Genomic DNA, 26,585 nt, shown 5'->3' with positions numbered 1-26,585 from the left:
AGCTGCATCAGGGGAGAAAAAGGTTGATTCCGATTCTTTGGACTATGTTCGTAGCACGAGGAAACTTCCAGAATGCCTGCGGCGAAGAAAACTAGTCTGTCTCGTGAGCACTGCGGTTAATCCACTCTTTCCGCCCTGACTCCTCCTCACGAGGCTGATAGATGTCTGACTTCACCCTTTTAATCGGTTTGTTTGGTAGGTCGGTTGGTCTTGTTAGTACTCTATTTTTTGTGGGGAGGGAAAGTCTTTTTTCACCCTTTTTTGTGGAAAATAATATTAGAACACTAATCATTTCAATGCAACAAATTCTCCTTTGACAATGAATCGCACTGGTCGAGCTCGTACTTATCGAAGACAGGTGAGATTGGATTATAAATTATATAAAGGTTTGAAGTCCTCTTAATATTTTGCAAATTTTTGTGAAAAGAGGAGAAAAAAAACTGATCGAGTGAAGCAAATCCCTACTGATCCTGACCAAACCTTGCAGGACTACCAGAAAGGTGAAGACTATGCTTGGGTTGGACATTTTGCTCCGGATTAGAAAACTAGTTTATCTGAAGAATTTTTGCATTTCACCCTGCGTGCCTGCTGAGAACTTCTGTCCATCCACAAGAGGATGTTTCTGCCATGGAGTCGAGACATTAAAACTACTCGCCACCCACACTTTGATACAGTTTCAAACTTCTATTCTAAACAAGACATTCTGTGTTATTAATCTACACAATCTCCAAACCTCAACAGTTTTTTTTTTTGTTTTTGTTTTTGTTTTTTTTTTATCTTCAAGGGCCTCGCGCATTTGTGATTTTTTTCGCTCGCGGTCGAAATTATTGGCGAGTTCAACGGATGATGGTTCTTCTTTTAACCCAGCTTCCGGTGTCACAAGTTCAGGAAATTCAAAAGCACATAATCCTGCCAGGACTGCGTTTTTATAAGATTTCGGAATCCTTCCCCAGGAGGGAAAAAGTCTTCCTTCGGGAGTCTAGGGGGTCAAGAGGGATTTGATTTAATGATACCGAGATGTTGGAGTAAAGAGACACCCGGACTGTAATGCGAGAGGAAAAGCTGAGAAAGATCGATTCGCTTCCGGTGTTAGAGATGAGCTTTATGCAGATGGTGAATGCAACTCACCAAAAGTAAAAAGGACCACGGAAAGAAAAGAAAGTCTGGATGCTGGACACAAAACGTAGGAGGAATGATGGTAGGTATTACATTTTGTTTCAGAAACTAGTCTCCGACATTTTTCAATTTGAAAGTTCAGTTCAACACAGCTTAGCCAGCGAGAGAAGATTCTGGCATTCAAAGTATCACCTTGTCTGGAAAAGTGTCATATAATTTTTAGTTTTTCAAAGGATCGTGGTTGACCAACCTTTTATTTAAATTGTGTGTGTAACCCTGTGTTGCAATAATATTTATATTTAAGAGCGAATTCTAAACAACTGACCTAATTTCTTCTAATCAACAGGTTTTTGAACCAAACCCCCAGTCGATCTCTAGGTCGCTATTTTTCTGACACGAGATTCCCAGTCAAAGGAATGTTCAGTTCAGGAATCGGGTTTATGTCGGTATTAAACTTCCGCTGTTACTGGGAGAGTAAAGCCCTCCCGCAAGGAATACCAAATTAAAAAATGAGAAAAGTCTGAAGAGGAAAAATTAATCTGGATTTCAAAATTGGAGTCGATATCGTTGCCTGCTGTTTTATATCCTTTTCTTTTTGGCGACTAGGTTTTACTGTCTTGGATGAGGGTCAGTGATCGGGCTATATTTACTTCAAAATCGGTATGTAGTTATACATACACACACCTTGTTTTTTCACAAGTATAACAACAATCCGATATTCATACTGTCATGACCACACGCAGGCAGAAATGCGTGCTTTTTCATTCAAGATACAAGAAACAAGATTTTGTCTCGGGTCTCTTCCCCCGCCACCCGCCAAATGGTGCACAAAATACAAATAAAAACAAACTAAATGATAATAAATACTCGCTATCCCACGATTACTTTACTACTCGAGACAAGTACACCCGGGCAATAGCAGCACACCCTGACCAACAGCTCCAGGGTGAGTGGTCCTGCGTGTCAACTCCCCCTACCTCACATCTCTCTTGCACCAGCTCGGCATCTGAACAAACAGGTCCTCAAGTTGCTCTGTCCTGCAACGTACTTGGATGCCGTCCGGGGAGCTTTTAAAAGTTGAAAATTAAGTTGACCAAAATTTTTAAAAAAAAGAAGAAGAAGAAGAAGAAATCCTTAAATATTCGAGGTTAGAGGTTACCATGAGAAAATAAGCTGAGCGCGAGGCACTTTCAGAATGACCGATAAGAAAATTGTCCGAAAAGATCTTCTCACCTTTGTCTCGGCAAGGAATCTTCTACCTGTACGGAGGACGCTTCTGTCAACGTCGTTCGTCTGGGGTCGCGACCCTCGGTAGGTTTAGACACACCCTCGGTTGTACTGACACAGGGGTGAGCCGTCGGCTCGGAGCACCCGGGACGCACGGATTCAAAGAAAAGACATCTACCTAGCTGAGATTAACTCATTGAAAATAGTCTCTCTCATGTATTGATGAACCAACGATAAAGTTAACCATCGATACAGATCACCCCTGCCATGACTGTTAATTCTTCCGATGATGTGTCTTCCGGTACTTTCAAAGAAAAGTCTTTTCGTCATCTCTTGAAGCCTATAATGCACTACGAGTCTATAAAGCCAGTTTCCTGACAAGTTTAATGAAACAACTTCATTACATTTGTCGTCGACGAAAGTTTCCTGCAGTTTGACTCGAAATTGTCTTCATCTGGACTGGAATAATCCAGACCACACAGGAGGGAGTCCGCTGTGCAGAAAAACGAAGATTTTTATCTTACTTCGACATAATTAACTTCTTAACAATGCTTGTGCAGATAGCAAGAATATCTCTTGATCACTGCTTCTGTCGATTTACCGGATCACATGAAGCTGGAGAAAGGGGCAATGGTGTCAGGATATGCCCACGCGCGTGCACGCACACACACGCGAGGTTTCAAATAACAAACTATATAACTGAGGCTGAAGTTCAGGACAAGTTCCGGAAATGGACAGGAAATAGTTAATTAAAGTTACGAAACTGGAACCTGACACAGAACCCGAGGACAAGTTTTCTGTGATTTTTATTTTTGGGTAGGCAGGCGGTTTCTTTTGTTTGACATATCGTCTCAAACATTGAATTATTTCTGTCGAGGAAAGAATGACAAGAGACAACCCTGAGGTGTGCCACGAGGTTGAGGGAGGGGAGAGAATGATGCTGAGACCATGTCACGCGTGTGAAACTACATAAGTTGTCGCCAACACTGTTGGCCATGGTTGTTCAGAGGACAGCAGTCCGCACCACTCACTTTCTCTTCAGAATCATTCCTGTTTAGAAATCTCCAGGACATTAAATTCTTCTCGAAAGGCCACACGCATGTCCTTTTAAATATACAAATTACGGAATTTTCTCGCTTGTGTAGTGCAGGGTAAAGTGTGAAGTAAAAACGCTTCAGTCCGATAAAGAAATGTTTTTGTTTACCGACAGGACACGTACACAAGGAAGCGAAAGTTGGTTAGCGAATCCTACTCACTCCCTCCACACTCTTGTAGCCCTAATGAGCGGTCTCGGGAACTCCCTGCCGGGCGCCTCCTGTCTTTCAAAGATGTGCTGACAGTGAGATCTCGACACCAACACCAAAGAATTAACTAAAATGTCCAGGCCGTCTGGACGACCGTCTGTAATCAGGGCGGCAATGTGATCAGTGAAGTCTCTCTCACTAATTACTAGTCTGACAGCTGTCAAGTGTAAAAATATCAGTGGACTGCTATGCCATATTCAGCAATGTGCATGGTTATTATTCCCCCCTCTCATTTTCGGTGTATGCTAATGATATATCATCTCTCTGCCCGAATAACGGGGAACAGGAGGTTCATTAAGCATCATTGAAATTCATATTTCATTCTTCAAAAGAGAAGCTTTGATTGTGATTTGTCCAATCACAGGCAAGAAAATAGAAGAAATACTACAAAGAGAATGAAATGCTGTGCTAAAATAATAAGAGCAAAAGAAGCTGTGATAGCTCCAGCAGACCCTAAGTGTGCCTGGGATCACAAACTGAAAGCAGACCATTAACCACCGGCCTCCCTCAAATCACGGACGTGTATAGGTGGACTGCTATCTGCCTGCCGAGACCAACACTTAGTGTCTTGCGAAGGGCTCTGCTGTTAGTCTCGGCGAGCCTAAGCAATGAACGGGATTAAACCGGAAGCTTTTGTACACCAGCCTCGTTCTAGTAGTTAAGCTGAAACGGGGCTAAACCGGAAGCTTTGTCTACACCAGCCTAGTTTTTAGTAATTCGTCTGCAAGCAGTCCAGTAATACAAGTTTCCGGTCACATGATGCTCGCAGAAAGCCGACAGAAATGGCGCGAAGAGATTGCCCAGCAAAATAAGAGAGCCGATGATGAAGGCCAGTGTTCTCCAGTATATCGCCGATGAAAGATTTGAGATCGGGCAATATACAGTTCTTGGCGTCGCTGGGGTCCACAAACTACAGAGGGAGGGAGCGAGCAAGTCGACAAAGAATGGTGAATGACGCCGGTGATGAAAAGAATAACGTGGTTTACACCTTCAAACAAGAAGGCAGAGGAAGTAATATGTTCTAGTGCATACGATTTCTTGGGGCGATCTGTCAAATATATAATCCAGTCTTGGTGTGTCACCCATTAGGTTTCATCGGCGTCTCTGCTAGTTTGATAATAAAAATCGAACATCAGCTAACAGCTGGTCTGTTTCTTTAATTCAAATACTGATGTTCTCTACAAGATACGAAAAGCAGAGCGTTTATGGGTTTTCTGGGAAGAAAAAATGCACCATAAGGATGGAGTGTCCTGGGTTTAGAACTTGTTTGGGATTTACTGCTCTCTCTCTCGATCTCTACATTAATTTAAGAGCCAGGTACTTTGTCTTAGTTTTTGGCTCAGTGTAAAGCGCCTTAATCAACCTGTTAAACTGTAAAGACCACATAGTCTAACAGCCACAGGAATAGTGAGCTTAAGTCTGGGGTACAGCACTGGCAGGTAAAGATTAACTCTCTCCTTTCATCAAATTTTACCTCTCCTGATCCCAGGTACCATCAAAGTTGGCAGAGCAGGGAAGAGTGCTGTCTGTGGCCCAAGTAAACCTCCAGCTGCCACTTTAAACTTTAAGTCAAGCACGTGACCAACAAGGTTGTGAACAGCCATATACTATAGCACAGACTCATCTGCCCACGCATTCAATAAATGACAAGAAGTAACATTGCAAGCACTGTATGACCTCATTTTTAAATCTCCCACTCATGAAAAGAACAGCTCAAAAGAAAGTTCAAAAAAATGGATTTAAAGCATGCTTCAGAACCACAAAAATTGTTTTCAAACACATCTTGCATTGAACAAATGATAAATAAATCATATACCTTAATACATCATGAAACCCCAGTGTTATGATGACAGTGATATCCATTAGATGAAATGTTTTGAAAACCCACTGAAAAATCTTATATGTTTGAGCAAGTATGTAAAAACAAAAACCAAACATAAAATAAGAGAATCTAGCAGCCCACACAAGGCAGACAATGGATTTATGTGGGTATACTGCATTCACAAAATCAAAATTAACCCTGTCTTGCAGTCATGGTTGTCTTTCATGCTATTTCCAGGTTGTAATCATTGTCCAAAAGCTGTCTACCTGATTTGAAGTCCACAGATGTTTGATGTGTGAGTAGATTAGGCTATCCATGCAAGTGCACGCTGAAAGGGAGAGAGAGTGAATATGTGTGCATAATTCGCACTTGTCTACATGTGCACAGTGTGTTGATGTTGCTGTTGATGTTGTAGGATAAAAACAATTCCACCTAAAAACATTTCCCACTGGGGAGGATGGTATATTGAAGGGGAATGAATCAAGGGAATGGGTGAGGGGAGGTGGAGGGTCTGTCTAGTGGAGGAAGGGTAAACATGAATACATGCAAATAAATATACAAATAATCTTGACTATTCAAGGCATTTGGATTTAATGATTAGGGTCAATGATAAAAAAATCTTTTTGAGAACTTAATTTTTCATACAACAAAACAATTCTGAGCAGCTCTTAGAAATCACAAATCATTGGCAACTGTGAAAAAAAAAAAAACAGCAACAAATTGATTACTACCAGTTTATGCCAGACAATTTTGACTCAAGTTTAAAAACAAGCACTAAAGTCAAATTAAATGTACAGGCTTTAAAGGTTTGAATGAAGCAGTGGTGATTTAGGATCCCAGTGGCAAGTGATGAAAAACAAACAAAGAAAGGCGTAAAATAGGGCAATCCCACAAGAGTATGAAATGTCTTGAGCTGGGGTTAAACAAAAAATCCTAAAGAAGCAATGAAACCAGAACAACGCTAACATGCCAACGAATCACGCAAATTGTACAAAATGTTTCCCATGCTAATACACCGCTTTTATAAGTAGGAATGATGAGACACTTTTCAACCACAGTTGCATATGTATCAGGTTGTCATTTTCTTTGAGATATAAATATGTATATATTATGAATTCTATTTAAACCAACTGTACAAAACACGATTTGTTTTCAAAAGCAAAACACACAACTGTTATTCTTCCATTTTGGGAGGATACAAAAATTCTTTTTATTTACAAGCACAACACACATTAACCTTTCATTGCATTTAAAAAATGCATAACATGACTTCTCCATTTTTGACCAGACCTACTGTGCTTTTGGTCAAACACCAGAAGTAATTCATATTTTCTGCTGAGATGGACAATATTTATTATAAAAGCATAGCATTTATCATAAAAAGATCCCCCAAAAGCTAGAATCAGCAAAACCCACACCTCAGCGTGCAGCACTGTTTTTACAAGGGACTTGAGAGCCTTCCATCAGAACACACTCAGCTGTCCAGCTTTGTGCCAGTGTAGTGGGCACATCTGCTAACACAATGTTGATATTTTGCTGGCAGTAGGCATGTATAAAACTGCAACCATAAGTCTGCCTACAATATATTATTCATCATAGAAGATAATGTGTCATAAATAACATTAGTAATATTAAGAGATAAAGTCTCAAGAATAACTGACAAGTTGATGATCTGGTTAAGTGAAAATGCATTGTGAAAAAAATTTATTTAAAAGTATTTTAAATATGCAGGAGCATAATACAGATAAATAAATAGTGCTAACATTGTCTGGTGACACACTGGCCTTTTGGTCCGTAAGCCAGATACATAGACAGACCAGGCTACTCCTGTCAGAGGCAATGAAACAAAGGAGAAGATGAGAACCCTGTTACTATCATTATTCCTTTAAGTTAGACATACACAATTTTGATTGTCACAAACATTCAGCTTACTCAAAGCAGGTACATGTATCAAGTGTTCTCTTTCCCTGTTAAAATTTGTGGATGAAAGTTTTATTTACTGGTAACTGCATAGCATATCCCAGATATACTGGTCACCTGATTACATTAAAATCTCACTTTGGAATCAGGGTGGCAGTTTATCTTGAGAAGAAATTTGCTAAGTTAGAGATGGAGTGAATTTTGATGGGGGGAAGTCTTCTACAGGTCCATGATCTTGCTTTCAGTTTTGCTATCCATCTTTTCATGAAAAAAAAGGACTCAAAACAATGATGGATGTAGGGGTCTCAACATAAGTAAATAAATTTAAAAAATTAGATTGCCTAGGATTTTTGGATTTCTTTTAACTGAGACATTTCATCTATTTCTTGTCTTCAAAATATACACGTTTGCACTTTAGCCACTTCTGACCACTCAAAAAAGTCACAGCTATTACATGCAAAAAATACTGTTTTTAAAAACTTGCTTTGTAAAATAATATAAAGTCAAAACAGCAAGTTAATAACTGCATCAAATAACAAGACTAACCTTGCTAGTGTTCTATGAAAAGACTGTTTAAGTACATGATAAAAGGTAAAAAGTTTGGTCACAGGGTCAGAGAACTGTGTTAACCGTGCAAGAGAAAGCCATGTGAGGTCAAAGGCCAACTCTCACCTCTGATAATTTGTTACTTTCCCTGATAAATCAAGTACTCATTTGCCTGGTTGGCAGGATGAACCTCCAACTGGTAACCTGCTTTCCAAATTCAACAGTGCTAACCACCGGTCTACAGCACCTCTCCATAAGTACATAGATAACTTGACTGGCTGCTGTATTAACAGACTTAAGGTGAACACAACAGAAATGCTACACACGCATTGCAGCAGACTGGCACAGCTACATGCCAGCTCCTACCACAGTTGGAAACATATACCAGTCCCCTGTAATTAACATATACCACAGCTTGGTACAAATAAGGAATTCACAAGCAATCTTGTTCCCAGTGTTAACAGATGAATTTAATAAATATTTGTGTACCCTGCTATATTGTAACTTACATAAAAACATCACCAAAAAAATTATGATGAATACCCCTATAAACAAAACAGACAAGGAGGATTGCATTAAAACAAGGTTAAAATCTGTGTTCACAGGCACTAAGAAAAGTAGTATAACAAAAAATCAAAACAAAACATGATACTTAGCAGAGACTATACCAGTCTCAAGTCTGCACAGTATTACAGCACCAAAAATATATGTGTTCAATTACAGAATGAAGCTTCATAGTTCAGGCCAAGAACTAGGCCAAATATTAATGACAGGGATTTTGTTTTTGTGTCAGCACTGGAAAAACTGAACAAAAATTTCAAAGAAAGTGTTAAAAAGTAGATTTCACCAGTTTTCAAATGGAATTCAATCTGGAATTTGTGTCTCTGAAATGATAAATAATTAAAATTCCTAAAGGTCTATTGTTTACATGAAATAAACAGACAAAAGTGTAACTTTCAAATCAGAGTTATGTACCCAAACTACCTTAAAGGTTGTTGCAATTTCTTACTTTCACAACTTCAGGTTCTTGATCAGTAATTTTACTTTCTGGAGAAATGATGTAGCAGACAAAACCCTGACAGAATTAAATACTGTGTGAGGAATGTGCATGTAAGAAATTTAGCAGGCAGGGAATCTCCCACTTTTTAATTTAACATCACGTTCTCAAGAACACTGACAATATGGTTTATAATAATACAGCTGGCTGGAAGAATTATAACTTCAATCTAATCCTTTGTTACCATTCTGATATTTCACATTTTCACGAAGAAGCAAGCAAGCACATATGAATAACTGTAGATCAAACTTGCTACCAAGATACAGAAAATATTGCACTCCAAACTAAATAGCATAAAATCTCTTTGGTTCTTTGACCAAATTACTTCCAATAATCTTCCTTGTTGATGTGTAGTCACAACAGATGAGTTCCAGATATTTGAAATCTGATCCCTTGTATCCTCAGGCTTTCAGGTTGCTTGCTATGGTGATGGAATTTCTCTTGAATCACCCCCCACCCCAATGCTTACAAGATGATTTTCAAGTGGCATAGCTGGTCAGGAGAAAAGGAGACTCCATTCTAACTTGACTGTAGTGGCGGAGGAGTTTGAGATATGTTTTCTTTAGTGCAACAAAATGAATCACAAAGAGGAGCAAACTGTTAAAGCCACCAAATATAGAAACTACATAAACTAATAATATTATACATAAATATAAAAATGACACCTTACGTACATCCTGGCTACTACAAACATATCTAGTTTCAATTAACCTGCAAGGTGACTTCTCCAAATAATGGTAGTCGTATTCAGTTCAGGTTACTGGTCTGACTTCTCTAACTGCAAAGTGCTTTATTTTGGATGCATTACCCCACGTACAAATTATATACTGTGAAGTGTCAACATTCAGAAGCGATTCTTTCTCTTTTCCATACAAACTAAATGCAAATGTCCCTCCACACCAGTGAGTCTCTGGAGACAGCACAGCTACATTAGTTTTCCTATTTTCTAGTGTTGTTTGGAGTGGCTATTTAGAAACATGAAATGGCTCAATACTTACTCCTAGTTTTACAGAAGTCAAGTTCACACTTCTACGTAACTCTGCAACTCTGTCTTTAAAGTAACAGGTCTCTTATACAAATGTCTGCCAACACTCTGCCCACATTCTCACCTGCTCTGACATCTTGACCTTGTACAAGTTCTCACGCATCCTGCACTACATCCTTGTTAGAAATTTGAATGCAGACAACCTGCATACACAACTTCTCAACTGTCAGGCAAAGACATCAACATTTAAACTACCACTCCCGTTGCCACTCCACTGCCAAAAAAAACAAAACAAAAAAAAAAAAAAAAAAAAAACCTCAAATTTTCCAACACCACTTCCATTCCCATCCATCTTGAGAAGCAATGCAGACATTCCCCAAGACCAGCCACATATATCCAGCCTTACATCTCATGATTTAGCTGCTGTGCTGCTACTGCTGGAGGCTCCATGGCAACTGTGTGAGCTAAACCTACAGTATCAGATGTAGGGCTGGCTGGAGGTGTGGCCTGGCTGATGAGCTGAGCCTTGACCCGCCCAGCGGTGGTGCAGGCTTCTTGCTGCTCCTCTGGCTCGCCCCCACCCTTGATGCTGGAGGTAATACTGGAGTGTGTGGTTGGAGATTTGTTCGCTTCCTCTTGGATCTGTACGTGGTATCTGTAGGTGTCCTCTGTGCTGACAATTTTGCCAGAGGTTAAGCTGAAGCTGCGACCCTTTGTCCCATCTTTTACTGGTGAGAACCAGTTAACAAGGGAGCTGACTAGAGGCACTTGGCGCAGCACACCCTGAAAGTGAAATCTGAGAACTATAAAGACACAAAAGACAATTGTCATAAATATACTATTTTTTTTTTATTTTGTAAAAATGGAAAACATGAGTGGATGGTGAGTGTTTTGTGTGGGAGTGCGTGGGGGTGTGTGTTTGAGGATCTCACGACGGCCACCTTTTCTCTGACATCACAGTGTCCCTGAGGGGCTCCACTCATATAAATATTGAGAGAGAACAGAGCAATTTTTGTTGCCTGATTGTGCACTGGTTTCCAGTTAAACTATGAATTACTCAATTGCGTAAAGAAAAATACGACATTAATGCAAGTTTTAAATTTGATCCATACATAAAATATTGACTGAAGTGTAACACAATTTTTTTTAAAATTTGGTGTCTCGCAACCTACTTTTGCTTAGACAATTCCCTCCCTTTCAATGATGGACTCACTTATGCTGTTTTACATTAAATTTACTACCAGAAAATGAAAAAAAAAACCCAGTCCTTTGTGCTTGCAGAATTTCTTTATGCTTAAGAAAAGCTCTTTCTGAAGTAATGTGAATCATGTTTGCATCAGTTGAAATAATAAAGGTGTAGGTTTTGAAACATGTAAAATGCATTTAGATCCATGAAGTTTTTAGGTCAGTCATCTATAAAGGCAGGAGGGGGTAGGGAATCTATCCCCTTGAACATTAAGAGAGAAATGTAAATTTTCATCATATGTTTGGAGGACCAACCTCACTCATCAGTTTTTGTTCAGATTCCTTCACCAGCTGTTTCTTGGCCTCTTCAATGCCCTTAAGGATCAGTTCTGACATAGACTCGAGGAACTGACAAGAAACAGAGGACAAACTGCAGAAGCACGGTCATGTCTCATCACCAGTATGGTATTTTACTCACACATACACACTGTCAGGTCTAATCACCAGCATGGTATTTTATTGACACACAAATATATATATATACACAGTCATCTTTCCTACCAGCGACTTGCAAGAATCCAATGAAAGAATGCTAATTCAATGACAATGACAATTCTTTATTAACGAGAGGTAAAATAAGCAAGAAAATGCTTTCTTCCCTTTATGGGCAAAAAAATTAACTAAGTAAATGAATTGATTAAGTACTATGAGAATAATTTGTAGTAAACATAAGGTAAGGTATCATAGAAGAGTGGAATGGGGATATGTACAAAAGTGGTGGTTAAGAAAAAAAAAAACAAAACAAACCCAACATATTTACAAGGTTTCCTGGAGTTCAGAGGTATCTCTAGAGGCCTCACCTAATTGTCTTGAAAGTATTTTGGTAAATGGTGTCGAAAGCAGTTCAGGGAGTTTAACTGCTTAAGATGGAGTGGGAGGCTGTACCATAGCACACTCCCTATTTCAAACTATTTCAAACTTGATTAGCCTGGGCAAAAGCCTTCTGTCTCTGAACGCTGGCCTCAGTGTATATACTATATATACAGTATTGGGTAAAACTGAGATATTAGTCCGGCCCTCTAGAACCATCCCAGTCATTTGGGAAAATTAATTGGTTCTAGAGTTATTGGAGGAAAATAGTAAAGAGAGTCTTGGCGATAGTTTACCTGTCAGTATTTTGTGCATGAGAATGCATTTATCAAATTTAAGTCTGTCTTTTAGAGGAAGGACGCCCAGAGAAGTGAAGTCATTTGGGTCTATTTTCGGTTTTAGCAAAACAGCATTGACTGCTCACCTCTGAACCCTTGCTAGAGGTTTCACGGAAGCTCCACTAGTGGAGTGTCAGAGGGTGGATGCATCCATGTTTGTCTGAATGTGGGTAATATAGAAGAGTTTTCTGTGTGTCTAGGAAATGTTTAATTCTTGACAGCTGATAACCTTTTTTGGAGATGCTTTTGCTTGTGGCTGAGATGTGTTGGGACCATGATAAGTTATTGTAATGAGTGATCAATGACTGATCATGAGGCTGACACCGAGCTTCCAAAATTTTTATGCTTCTCAATTATGTGCTATGAAAATGTGTTAGTAAATTGTGATGTCTCTGCCAGCAAGGCCTGCAAAAAAAGCTTGCACAGATAACAAATTAAGTAACGATTACTTTTAAGCTTGCACCTAGTACTTCATCAAGTCCCATGTATAATCACATATCAGAGCATATTTTGTTGCTTGAGGACTTGATACTGTGGACAAAACTAGGAAAGAAATACCTTGCTTGACTCTTCCACTTCACGGCCTGTTCTCTGCACCATGTCAATGAGCTCCTCTACATCAGTTTCCTGAGTGATCAACCCGAACTTGACGCACACCTCTCCAGAGTCTGTGTGTCCTGAAAGGTAAATATACAAATGTGCTCAAGCATGTACAAACACAAACATGGATGCATGTATGCCCCTCACCATTCCTATTCCTCCACACATGCATCAACACATCTGAGGTTGAGAAGTGTAGCAAAGCATGAGTGCTACTCAGCAGCACCAGTGACACAAGCAACAGACTTACTATCCAAGCATAAGCTCTGCCTTTGGCTCATTACCCCAAGTTTGGAATATTAAATATATTTTTATCAGCAGGACAATTAGACAACAGCAATAAAAAAAAAATGGTGGTACACAGAACAGACCATTCTTAGCACAAAGTGTGTCAAGAATGTCAGAATTTAAAGAAAATACTTACATGATGACCTTAAGCAAGACAACTTTTTAATAAAGACATCAATTTACTACAACAAAAAAAATTTCTCTCTTGAAAAAAAAAAAAACCCTGCAGAAAGCAGAAAATTAAAATAACAATATTCAATGCAGAAATAAAACATGTCTAAGCACAAACCTCAGTCTAAAGAAATGTAAACAAAGAAACAAAAATTATAAACCTATAGAGAAGGCAGTGTCCTTGGCCTTGAGTTGATGAACCAGCTCAGCATTGATACTGTTTATGCCCTCAAAGTCCTTTTCATCAAGGTCTTCATGGCTCAGATACAGGTCCGGTATATAACTGAGGACAAGTCAGGGATGTGAAACAAAAGATGGACTTCTGGTACACAAGGGATAAGTCATAGCAGTAACACACAAGCTCAACAATATTTTTATAGATAAAACAAACTTCTTTAAAACCATGCTGACAAACATTTTTAAGGAGATCCCATAGTCACCCTTCAATCCCTTGCATATATAATAATCTTATAGCTGACATTACATGGTCTGAAAAGAAAGCCTTTTATGAGAACAAATATTTTCATAAGCAGCTTGAAAAGCCTTCGTTTAAAAATAATGATACTCATTGCCAGCTCTCTCAAAGCAACACATTGCAAGCCCAATTACAATGACACTGCAAGCTCTGGTCAAACAATATATTTATCCTCACATGTAACTTGGTTCTTTGACATTTGTTTATGACTAATTTCCATAATTTTAAAATAAAGTTATGTTAATAAAAGGTGATGCTTTTCATAAAAAGTATTTTAAAAAAAAACCCAACAAAAGCTAATCATATAAACATAGCATTCTACATTTTTTGCAAACTTTGATATTACCTAGTAAGAGAAAACCTATTTAATTTAAATAAATCCTTACCTTAAGAGTTTTATGTTAAGATCAGACACAACATGTATCAATCATTCATAAATTCCAAGCTTCCACAAAATATGTTTAGAATGGAATTTAACAAAGTGCAGAAACATTTGTTTAGACTTACCGAACAGCACCCAAGCCTGCCCAGTTTTGTAAATGTACAATTTTCAGGTTGGGTTGTGCTTCAACAACCATTTGAAAACGTTTTCTTTGTAGTGTGGATGCATTCAGAACAGACTGAGTGCAAAAAAAAAAATCACATTAGTTGTCTAATTAATGTAGTTTATTACTAAAATGAAACAGAATCCCTCCTTAAGAACTAAATACCTGCTTCAGTCAATCTTCTCACAGTTAAACTACAGAATGCAAACACTTCATAACACCAACATTTTCTTTAGCACATTACTGTCCAAGATTCAACTCAGCACACAATCTGGCTTGCACAATATCTCTCAGCCTTACAGGCCATTCAGACTTACAATATTAGACAGAAGAGATTCAATAAAGTGTTCCATATCCTCCTTTGTTGTGCCCTTGGCTGAAAAATAAAAACAATAGGATAACAAAGCTGTTATGAATACTATGAGTGGTGGAGAAATGTTTGGTCAGCTATGACCTCTATAAGGATACACTGTGCACACACACACATTTTTTCTTATTATTTCTCATTCTTTATAAGAATAGGAAATAAATAACAACACTCAAGCATTTAAAATGAAATTTAACAAAAAGAATCTTGTATTACATGAACTTAGTTGGGTTCATAACCAAGAACTGTTTTTCTTTTCCTTCGTTCTCATCCCCCTGTTTTACCCCCTTCTCCAAATTCTCTTCATTCCTCTTTTTCTTCATTGTACACATATGTATACAGGAAAAAAATGGACCACCTGGTATATATAAACATATACATGTGTAGCTGTGAAATACAGTAGATATGAGAGAGGAAAAAGAAAGGAGAAAGGATCAAAGCAAGATGTTACATACCATACGAATTCTCTAAAGGACAGTATCGGATACAGATTCCCTCTTTCTCGACCTCAATTGTTTCAATTGGAACCTTGGGATCACTTGCCTGCAAGGCCTCAGCAAGCTGCAATACAAGGTCCTGTCCTGTTAGAATAACAGCTACAAAGTCTGTGACTGGTGCAGTGCTTAGGTATGAATTGTTGATGTGCTGTGACCACTGTGCTTTTATCACTAGGATGGACCACTGTGTAAGATGATTCTCAGATGCAGATAGACCAGCAACTGACAACTAAGAAATAAAGTTCAAAACACTGACACTGTTTCAAGCACTTTCATCCTCCTATGATGCAAAGACCCAAAATAAACAATTTTACTTTATATGCATGATCTGATTATAGACAACAGACTCCACAATATTATTTTAAGTCCAGTCTCTGGTCAGATGAGGATGACTTTGAGGTGTAGAATCTGAGTGCATGTCCTGGCTCTTATCTTCACATTTTCAAGCTAAATATAATATGGATACCAAAAAAAAAAAAAAAAAATATCGGGGTTCTTTTTAAATTTAATACTATCTTCAATTTTGCTATTTCACAGCATAAAGCAAGACTCTACTAAACAAATCTTAATTCCATCCATGAACAAATGTCACACACTTGCTGAATGTATTTACAGCTTGTTCTGTAGAGAGTTCTTTAAATTGATAAAATCATAACCTCACAACCTGCAGAAGCAATAGAGATATTTTTGCAATTATCATTTGCATTCTTTTTCTAAAAATGGTTGATTAATAACAAATAAAATGTAAAATGTCATTAAACTGAGATAAAATCAGAAATAATGTTTAAAATCAGAGCTCAGTTTGGCTAATCAATGAAAGTTTTTGTATTCACGGTACAGCATCTAACATCTCTAATTGTATCCCTTCACTCTCCTCTTTGGGATACTACTAAGCAACTCATCGTCCACACAAAGACATTGCTGCAGAACAGAAATCAGAAGAAAGATATCTTACCCAAACATTGAGAGCATCAAAGTAGATGACATCACTACTTTGGTCATTCTCTGACTCACTGTTCATTGCATAAGGGGCAACAATAGCACCTGCAGTGTACACATTTCAAAACTGTACAGACATGCACCTTGCAAGTGCTGAGAAAATGAGAATGTAAAGTAGGCACACATCCAATTGTAATATGAAATGGAAAAAGAGCAAACAATCATCCATCTGTGTGCTGTAGCACTATCAACAGTCTTAGTTTTAGCTGTTTTAAGTTGATAAATAGAAGGTATAGCCTCTTGAGCTTACATGTGACTTTAAGTACTCAACTTCTTAACTCTTCCTGTACAGTTCACACCAGCTCAGCTGCATCAATACGCCTATATCAAATAACTTAATAATTTCATTTTATTATTATTTATATTGCTGTAAGATTTTGCAGTTATCATCCATCACCATTACTTTCATAATACTTTAGGTTCTCATTAAATAAAGAAAATATCCACAAACAATTCAACAAAAAACAAACCAAAAGAAAGAGCACCTTTGGATTTTCAAAAGCCAATCAAAAACACCAAAACAAGCCATTCTTCCTGATTTTAAGGATATAGGTTATAACATCATATCAAAATCTATTGTTAAAAAGAGCCATAAAAAATAACTGCAAAAGATCATACCAGGTGCTGATACGTCTTCCATATAGCGGAACACCACAGTGGGATTTGCAATTTCAAACACAAGCTGTAAAAAAAAAAAAGTTAACAAATGTTTACTATTGCCTTTAACAAACACATCTCTGAGTAGTCAAAATCACCAAAGGTTTACTTTTGTCTTTATGGCTGAATTTAGTCCTGACTTTACTGAATTAAGAAATGCAGACAATAAAATGGCACAAAATTGGATGTTATGCTTTTTTTCCTTGGGAGAAAGAAAGATGTGAGATTGCGAAAACAAACTATATTTTTTTGTACTTACCAAAGCACTGATTGCTTTGCTTATCAAGTCACTTATGGTCCTGTAATCCCTCTGAGATGATGTCTTCGTGTCTCGACTCTAACATCAACATTTCAAATATAAGGTGCAAAAGTCCAAAGTACAAATCATGAAAATATGTGCAAAAATCTCTGAGAGCAATCCACTTCTTGTACAAATGGTCATATTTAACAACTAGTAAAAACAAATAAAACATTTATCTAAACATTCCTTTTATGCTTGCACTTAAGTCACTAACCGCCCCCCCCCTCAAAAAAAAAAGTTGATTGTAAGAAGATACATGAAAAAAATGGCAGAAACAAAAGAAAAAAATAAGATGAAAATTTTTTTTAGAAAAACAGAAAATGGGAGAAAAATGCACAAGCAAACCTACAATCTGCTTGACAGTTGTGATCTGGTCAAGATGGTCATACAGCTGCTTGGCCTGACATAAAAACACAAGTCCAGAAGCAAATGCCATTTAGGATCTATGTATACAGCATAATACTACACAGACGACTGATAAGCCCATGCAAACACATGCACACATATGCGTTCACATGCACACAAGAACGCAGACATTCTCTCTCATGAATGCACAAACACACACACTCAAACACATACATAGAGTACTGACCAAATCACAGGAGAATGTGATGCGCTTGACAATGCCCTCATGACCAATGTTCAAAAGCACCATCCAAATGGGTAGGGACATTAACTTGAGCTTTGTATTAAATGTGTTCAGACCAGCTGCATGAACTAGAGTGGCATCTGATTCTTTGAAAATTGTCTAAAATTTGTTAAGGAAGTAAAGTACAAACATGTACTCAAAAATTTTGTTAGAAACATCAAAACAGCTCAGTTGTAAGATTAAAATCTTCTTAATCCATACAACACATTTAATGTCTAAAAAAAATACTGACACATCTGGAAGATTTGGAGGTTTGTTTAACAAACCTGTTGACCTTATTGCTTCCACTCATCCTTGAGTTAGGTGATGTATACAGCTGAATGGTTAGAGGATCCAAGGCTTAAGGTGTGAACACTATCTGGTTTAATGCCTATGTCTAATGCAGCCTACTTGCCCCATTTGACCCAGCTGCTTAAATGTACCTAAACCTGTAGAAGGTTGGGGAAGGAACACAGAAAGAGGAGGCAGGGACCACCCTCACCAATACCATTCCCCCCCACCACAGGAGAAAAAAAAAAAAAAGGCTGGCCACCAGGCAAGTGCAGTCTCTAATACCCCACTTCCCAGTGGCCAAAAGGTTACAGGACTACATTTACCACTCATTTTTATCTTTAAGTTCTTATATCTGATATTAAATATGATGTACACATGAAGAATTAAAATTCACAAAAAAATAAAATTGTTGACAAACATTTCTTTCTGGTCTGCTAGTTATCTTTCATTTCCCATATAATTTTTCAGCCAGAACTGTTTCTTGATAATTATTCAATAACTAATATTCTGGTAACACCTGCCCCAAGTTCTTAGGATACAACATTGGGCAGCCCAGGTACACCTAGCCAGGTGCCTAAGGTGACAGTAAGACTGTCTCCAGACTGGGCAGATGACACAGATGTTGGCACAGAAAGCAGGGTCAGGGTTGCTAGGTGGGTCCTGCACAGAAACATTTCATATTATTACTTTTTCCAAACATAAAATTTAGAGAATGTAATGAAAAAGTATCTGTCCATTATGGACCCTATGTTAATTTACTGATTTAATGGTATGCTGTAGACAATACATAACTCCTACCCTTCTACATGAAGCCATATCTGGTTGGCTTTGCATATCTCTTGCAGGCGTTGCAGGTTGTCTACATGCCCTAACGTGGTGCCTGCAACAGCATGGTATCCAAGTGGTTTAACAGTTTTCAAATGTCAAGAAATAGGAATATTATCCTCTTTTATCATAAGCTAAGTGGCCATTTAAATCTCATCTCTCTGTAAACAACTTTGGATCAGATTCACACTGAAATACTTGACGACTTAATAATCTGAATTTTCTACAACTTAGAAATAGTAAAACCTCCCTATTAAGACTTGACAAAATCCATCAAAATCATGTCATAACTGAGAGGAGTCACAAAAGGGAAATCAAACTTCTGCTTCCAGGATCCATGACTTCAAAAACCTATAAATTCAAGTTTACTTCAATACTGAAAATAAAGCTCTTAAAATCATACCACAGTGCTTTTCTTTGTATTATTTGCTCCATCACTGTTGTGCTTGATTGAAGATTTATAGGGGAACTAATTCTCCAGGAAAGATCAATCAATTAATACAAGTGGTAGACAAGTATGCTCTTTTAAAATGCACTTTTTAATATTTTTTAAAACTTGGTTGCTGCTAAAAGTTGCAACAGAGCAGAATCGATCAATCTTTATTGTCTATATAAGGCACAGGACAGAACAGAAATTTGTCTTTGGTTCACACATGAATAGTTACAAACATGTCACAAGTTGATCAGCCCCCAATAAAATAATGCTAAGCTAAACAAAATAATGCTTAGAAAACACAATACAAGATAATCCTATGAGTCCAAGTGCCTCTTATTTATTTCTGACCAAAAACTGAGGTGCAAGTCAGAGAGTGGTAGCTGTGCTTATTTTATTTTTATAAACATAGGAATTCTCCAAAAGGTCGTTAATGAAGCACAATCAACTGATATCTATTAGTAAACAAAGTGAAAACAATGAACAGGGGCCAGTCATTTTGACCAAAGACCATATTGGCTCCGCTATTCATCTCCTGCCTGACTCGAATCAACCATGCCATGATCATATTGTTTCACGCAAGACCACATCATCCCATCACTGAGAGTCCAATTGACCCATGCCCAGGCTAAATAAATGCCCTGACAGCATCACCTGTTTGATGTTAACCAAACATCTGCATATACATTTAATATAAAACCTCTAATAAATAATAAATGAAGGTAAAGGCTTAAAAAAACCATGATTAAAATATATTGTAAACAGCAGTCTTTATTAAAAAGTAAGATGGTGGGTGTGTAAAATATACAAATTTTTTAAACATGCGATTTATGAAAGAAAAGTCACAATAGTACACAAATTTTCAGTCATAAGTTACTTTGGGGAGGTAGTTGTAACACAGATGATGTTTAAAAAATCAAAATATGTCTGTTTAAATTTTTTGGGTTGTAATTAAAAGGGTGTCTCAATACAAAATTTCTTAATGAGGAGGTTTTACTGTATTACATTTTAATGTTCCATTAGGAAGTCTGAATTAGACTACAGAATTCTGTAGATCTTAAATTTAACAAGTAAATGTCTGAGTTATACAGTTTCAGACAGTATAAATCAAAGATGCTTAAAAAGAAAAATCAAACAGACAACCTATCAGGTGCACACCTGCAAATGCCAGCAACAATACAGGAGTTTTTGCTGCAGCGATGTCATCTTGTATCAGCTTCTCCAGAACAGCCACATCCTACTCAAGGAAAGTTTTATTACATTAAGATAAACTAGCAAATAAATAACTTGCACTCAGATTTTATGAGGTCTGCTTCTCATTGATACCTTAGTGATACAATCAAGATTCCTACAGAATGTTTGCCTACCTCTGTGGACGTGCTAGGCTGAAATAAATTTGTGTGAAAATGTCAACAATAGCACAAATAAATGGAAGAAAAGGTGCCAAAAGTTATTAAAATTAATATATATACACAAGTCATATGCTTTCACTAAAACAAATTGTCTAAAACAACTGGTCTCAATGTGATTTTTTTCTTTTGATGCTATGAATAAAAATTGTCTTTATGCTTCATTTCTTAAATCAGTGTGAGAAAAGGACAACTGCCTTTTAAATATACAAGGAACATCACAAATGCAGTTTAGTACAAAATCTGATGATAAAAGGCTTTTTACCATTTTACTGCTGGCTCCAAACATTGTGTTACAGGGGACCGTACAAATGCAGGACAACGGAAGGCCCAGCTGGCAGAAAAAAGAAAACACACTGTGAATCAGTCTGTTGACATAGATTTTGAAAATGTGTTGACACATTCTTCAGTTACTTTTGTAATGAGAAAAGGAACAGGCTGAAAAGAAGTCAACATGATCTAAAACCGGTAATTCTTAAAAACTTATTTTGCGAGAGTTTACAGATAACTTTTTCAGTCATGGTCTGATGGCATTCAATTAGTTAAAAGATAAGACTGTCAGTGTAGAGTTGTACTATCGATGACTACATCAATGAGCATTCCTTTCCATCTGTTACAATGTTACTGCATTTTCAAGCACAAGAACTGGGAAACTGGACCACTCACGTTAATATAATACTGCAGGGGAAACGCTACAATGTTCACATGTCAGTCAGATAAAATACAGGTGGTCTCGACTTACGATGCTGTTCCGTTCCTACGTCGCGTCGTAAACCAATTTTCGCTGTAAGTCGGAGCATACATACATACTGTACGTAAATCCTATCCTAACACCTATCCTAACACAGTAATTATCAAAAGACAAATATAAAATATGTTTAATAATGAAATGAAACAAGAATAATAAACAGTAATAAAAAAACCACGAAGTCCACGTTACGATGGTTACGACACAAAACTAAGTAAGTCGAAACAAGGCTTTATACAGTAAATGGGAAATGTGTCGCAACCACAAAACATCGTAGCTCGGGGCTGACGTAACCCGAGGAACACCTGTAATAACACTCGGCTCATAAGCCCTCTTTCCTGAACAAAAGATTTAATGACATTTGAATAAGAGTACAACAAAAAAAATTATCTATTAAAAACATACAGATTATGCAAAATAGTTACATACATGGGATCTCAGTTCTATCCATGCTTCCAAATGCTATAGTGCTGTTGTCACCTGTTATAGCAACCATCCACTCTTGCATACACACACAACACTAATTTATCTCTGATGCATTGCTTGTAATGCAACTCTGAATACCTCAGTGAACAACTGATGAAGTGTTGGCTTCAAAAATGATGCAGTGCGAAGAAGTGTCGAGCACATTGCTGTTGGTTCTAACTGAAAAAGTCATGCTTCTATACTAAGAGATGCCATTGATCAAACACATGACAAACTTCCTTCAACCAATCACCAGCTAGGCAGAGGGAACAGACAGGAAGATCATGCCCCAGCTAATCTGTGACCAGCATGTCCCATTCTTGATGGGAGTAAGGGGGAAAAACATGTGCAGTCGTGGATGACTGGCCACCCGCAACCCTGCTGAGACTGGCCAACTGAGGTGACAAATATCTTCAGGTTCGATCTGCTCTTGACAAGGTTCACACCTGTCCTCTGGTCGCAGAGCACCACCCTGGCAGCTTCATCGAATGCCACTGTTCTTGCTTGACTTCTCTTAAGTCACTCAGGGTCAACTGTCTTACTTAATGCTCTCCAACAGCTTGTATATGAGGCCTTCTTATTTACTCAAGTGTTCTCTGGCTGTTGGTACATGGTCAATTTAACCCTAGATTTTAATTGTTGGAGATTTTTATGTCTCCTGAAGAGCTATTGCAAGACACCACCAGCCAAAAATAATTACCATTTATGCACAAGCTCAACCCTCTCACCTGGAGACAAAGGTAGTAGCCAAGTCCTGGGCGAGCTGCTGCACTGAGGTAAATAACAGGTGGGCGGGAGTAAAGAGCATCAAAACCATCTGTGACATACTTTGGGTACCGATGACAAAGAGCAAGTCGACACACCCGCACCAATCCTTCTCGTTCATCATCATGATATAGCACACAAGAGTCACCAAACCTGCGAATAGCATGCAAGCCAACTAGTCAAATGATCTCAATTTCTTACTTTTAAAAATCTAAAGGGGCTTATCTACAACAATTAATTAGTAACTGATATTGTACAAAAATACCATGTAACCTCACAAAACAAATAAGCATTTCCTGCATTGCCAAATTCCTGTTTGATGTGGTTAAGTATAATTATGTTCTGTGTTCATGAGCTTCTGGATGCTTGGGTCTATACTTTTTAAATACAACCTGCAAATTGTCACAGGACCTCCCCACTTAATAACAGGTATCAGGCCAAATATAAATTCACATTTTCTCATTTTTTAATGTGTTTTTTTAAATTGGCACAGGACTTTTCAGTTTATAAAGTAATCAAAGATTACAAAGAAATATGCATAAACACACACAAATACATGCTTTTGACAACATATATGTATGCATGCAAAATAAAAGTAGCAAAAGCAAAAGTTGTCACTGTAGGAAAAGTCTAAAAAAAAAAATGTACTATGTTCATTTCCCATTTGGGTCACTTACCTGAACAGCCTAGACAGCCAGAGCTGGCTGTCAGATGATATCTTGTTGGTCACACGTTTCAATTCTGGTTCCTCTAGAGTGCTAAGATAGGATTTGAGGCTGCTGGCAATGACTGATGTGTGTCCAATGTCATCCAGTTCTTGGAGGCGCACATGCTCCCTAGCAGTCAAGAATGCAATTAATGCACTTAGCTTTAGAGAAGGTATTGATTCTGACCAACAACTAGAAAATTCTACTTAAGAGTAACTGATTACCAAATATATCAGGGCTAGTGAAATGCAGTAGAAGAGGACAATTAGGCTCCACCTTCCACATGATAATAACTAGAAACCACTTAGAGTTTTCCAACCCTATGATCACTTGGCTATTAGGAAAGATGCCACATGGCAAATGGTATGCAAGAATACAAAAACAAAAAAACTAAAACAATGGAAAAAAGAAAATGAATCAGATTTATTTAAATTATAATTTTGAGAGCAGATTTAAGTTGCAGGTAAGTAAAACGGTTTTATGGACATATCATCTACCTCCTGTAATGTACAAAGATAGGAAATTAAAGGAAGTAAATTATAAAAAAAAAAAAAAAAGGAAACTTACTGCAAGCAGATTTCATCGGTGCCCTCAATTTCTTCAAAGAAAATAAGCTGCTCCAGTTTCATCATCACAGACTCTCTTGCCTCTCCACTAGAATAAACACTGAAGCTTATATTTCTGCTGTCTACAGGTTCTTTGCCAAACATAGTGCAAAATTAAAATGGGAACCAGATTCAATCAAGGATAAGGGTTCTATTCTGATTTTGACTCTCCATGCATGAATTCATTCGAACATCTAGCTGACACTCAGGTTCATGAAACAGCAGCATCTATAGTTGATTTAAAACATTTAAAATAGAATGAAAGAATTTGCCTTGCATCTCAAAAAGTAATGCTTTTGTCTTACCCTCCTAACAATGCCTCTGGAATATGAGCAGTGAGCCGTCTTCGCATTCTTTCCTTTCTTTCTTCTTCCATTTGCCTGTTTACATCAACAAGAAATAAATTTCTGTGCTGGGCTATGGCATACATGTGTTCAATATGCAACAATAGAATCATCTAAGAATTCTGATTCTTCCATACATAAAAGGTTGTGAAAATGTTGTCAAATAAAAGATTTCCCTACATCCTAATGTTGATTTATTCCACTCTGCTTATGATATACTGTGCAAGAAACTATGTACCACAGGATAAAATTTATTTAAAACAAATTATATCCTGGCATAAAAGCCACATGCATTCACGAGCTGGTGCTCAAAGTTATGTATGCTTTGATGTTTCAGAATACACAACCTATCAACTTTCTTTTTACAGTAAAAATGAAAACATTGAGTACAGCAAACAGATAAAAAATCTTTACTTATTAATACTATCCAGAATTGCAGTTGTCTTCAACACCCTCTCCTCTACATCTGACAGCAATGGGTTTAAACATCCTCTGAAATAAGAAAGAATGATCTGAATATGCTGGTCATTATCTTCAGATGTTCAAAAAATCATTCATATAGAAATTATTCAATTAACAGAGCTACTTTTTTCTATTCTTTACTCATTCAGTGGACCTCTTCAAATCAAGTCTGAAATTCTCAGGAAGTGTGCTTTGGAACAGCCTCCCTCTCCATCTCAAGCAATTGCACTCCCTGAACTGCTTTCGACCCCATCTATTTAAACACTTACAAGATGAGGCCTCTAGAGATTCCTTCAACTTCAGGTGACCTTGTAAATATATATTCTTAACCATCACCTTGTAAATATCCACCCTTCTTTATGTTTATTAAATTTTTTTCTATAATGCTTAATTGATTCATTTATTTAGTTAATTTCGTTCCATGTAAAGGGTGAGGGCTAAATGGAAAAAAGCGCTCAGTTGCTTATTTTACCCCTCGTAAATAAAGAATTGTAATTGTAATTGATGTATGATGCAACCAAGCTATAGAATAGCTCATTCAATGCAGGTGTGTCAAAGCAGTTGAACTACATGGATGTCTGCATTTGCCAATGCAAATTGTAAAGGAAGTATTCGAGACTAAGGAGGATCACCAGTCATTTCACCCCAAGACCACATTGCCCCACAGCATGAGTCAGACAAAATGACAGCCCCCTCCCCAACCTTAGGAGAAATGCAAAGAGCTCTCTGCAGCCCATAATATGCAATCTTATTGTATTTTCATCTGCAGTCTGAATAATTGTGGAAGTTATTTTTCTTGGGAATTACATAAACCGCCACCTGACTTCTTTGCGGGTGTGTGAAAACAAAGGTAGCAAAGAAAAAAATAGTTACTGTCCTCACAAAATACCTTGTCTCACATGATCGTCACAACTAATTCAGGAAACATATTCTGTGTTAACATTTCGCTTAGGAAACCATAGAAGCTACAAAATTTCCGAGTTGCACTTAAAGCTTTGTTGTGAAGGTTAGGTATGTTTTTAAAACAACTATTATTATCATCATTACGAAGCTGTAGATGCAGACAAAAACGGTTACAGAGAAAAAATTACAATACAGAATTCAGAAACACTTCATGATTTGTTCTCTATCACACACACATACACACAAACAAACAAAACGCACACAAAGCGCGTTCGCACAAACACACATGCACGTACAATTACAGACGGTATATATATATATGCACATTGTACTGCGGTACCTGCTTTGTAGGAAGTTACGTCCGGTTTGATACTCACAGGTAAAAAACTACCATCGTAATCATTAGAGGCAGGCCCTTGAACATCGCCGAATTGTGCTTTAACGGGGAGGCTATTCTTCTCTTCCGAAATTCCTCTTTGCATATCAAGACTCTTTTTATCAGGAACATCGGTCTCCACGGTAGGAGAAACAGCTTCTCTTGGCGACGCCTCTGCCATTTTCTTTTTTTTTTTTTCGCGTCTGTACACGCTGGCATTACTGTCACTATTGTCGCAAACGTAAACTTTAAATCATTTTAAAGCTAACACAAAGCTATTAACCTAAGCCATCTCATAATTGCCAAAAATGATATAAAGCGTACATAAAATGGTTATATATTTTATATAGA

General features: G+C 37.6%; 1 protein-coding gene and 1 long non-coding RNA gene across 2 annotated transcripts; one reads left to right on the top strand and one right to left on the bottom strand.

Annotated features, from left to right (window-relative positions):
• The first annotated feature begins 4,437 nt into the window (after positions 1-4,437).
• LOC112573834 lies at positions 4,438-7,714 on the top strand. The gene is made up of 2 exons (XR_003101282.1): positions 4,438-4,658; positions 5,137-7,714. It is a non-coding gene; the product is annotated as an uncharacterized LOC112573834 (long non-coding RNA).
• Positions 6,550-26,579, bottom strand: LOC112573809 (putative pyridoxal-dependent decarboxylase domain-containing protein 2). The gene is made up of 23 exons (XM_025254418.1): positions 26,236-26,579; positions 24,908-24,985; positions 24,455-24,529; positions 24,112-24,198; positions 23,515-23,673; positions 22,801-22,990; positions 21,125-21,193; positions 20,609-20,687; positions 18,991-19,072; positions 18,732-18,852; positions 17,863-18,018; positions 17,620-17,670; positions 17,229-17,306; positions 16,931-16,994; positions 16,269-16,357; positions 15,272-15,377; positions 14,767-14,825; positions 14,412-14,524; positions 13,591-13,712; positions 12,929-13,047; positions 11,478-11,570; positions 10,384-10,760; positions 6,550-9,552 (listed from the first exon to the last, which is right to left on the bottom strand). Exons 1-23 carry the CDS (start codon positions 26,451-26,453, stop codon positions 9,489-9,491), a joined length of 2,649 nt encoding a protein of 882 aa, XP_025110203.1. The 5' UTR covers positions 26,454-26,579; the 3' UTR covers positions 6,550-9,488.
• Between the last annotated feature and the right edge of the window lie 6 nt (positions 26,580-26,585).

Source organism: Pomacea canaliculata, linkage group LG1 (assembly GCF_003073045.1).
Source record: "Pomacea canaliculata isolate SZHN2017 linkage group LG1, ASM307304v1, whole genome shotgun sequence".
NCBI classification, from domain to species: Eukaryota; Metazoa; Mollusca; class Gastropoda; order Architaenioglossa; family Ampullariidae; genus Pomacea; species Pomacea canaliculata.
Note: the sequence above shows the minus strand (reverse complement) of the source record. Positions and strands in the feature narration are given on the sequence as shown.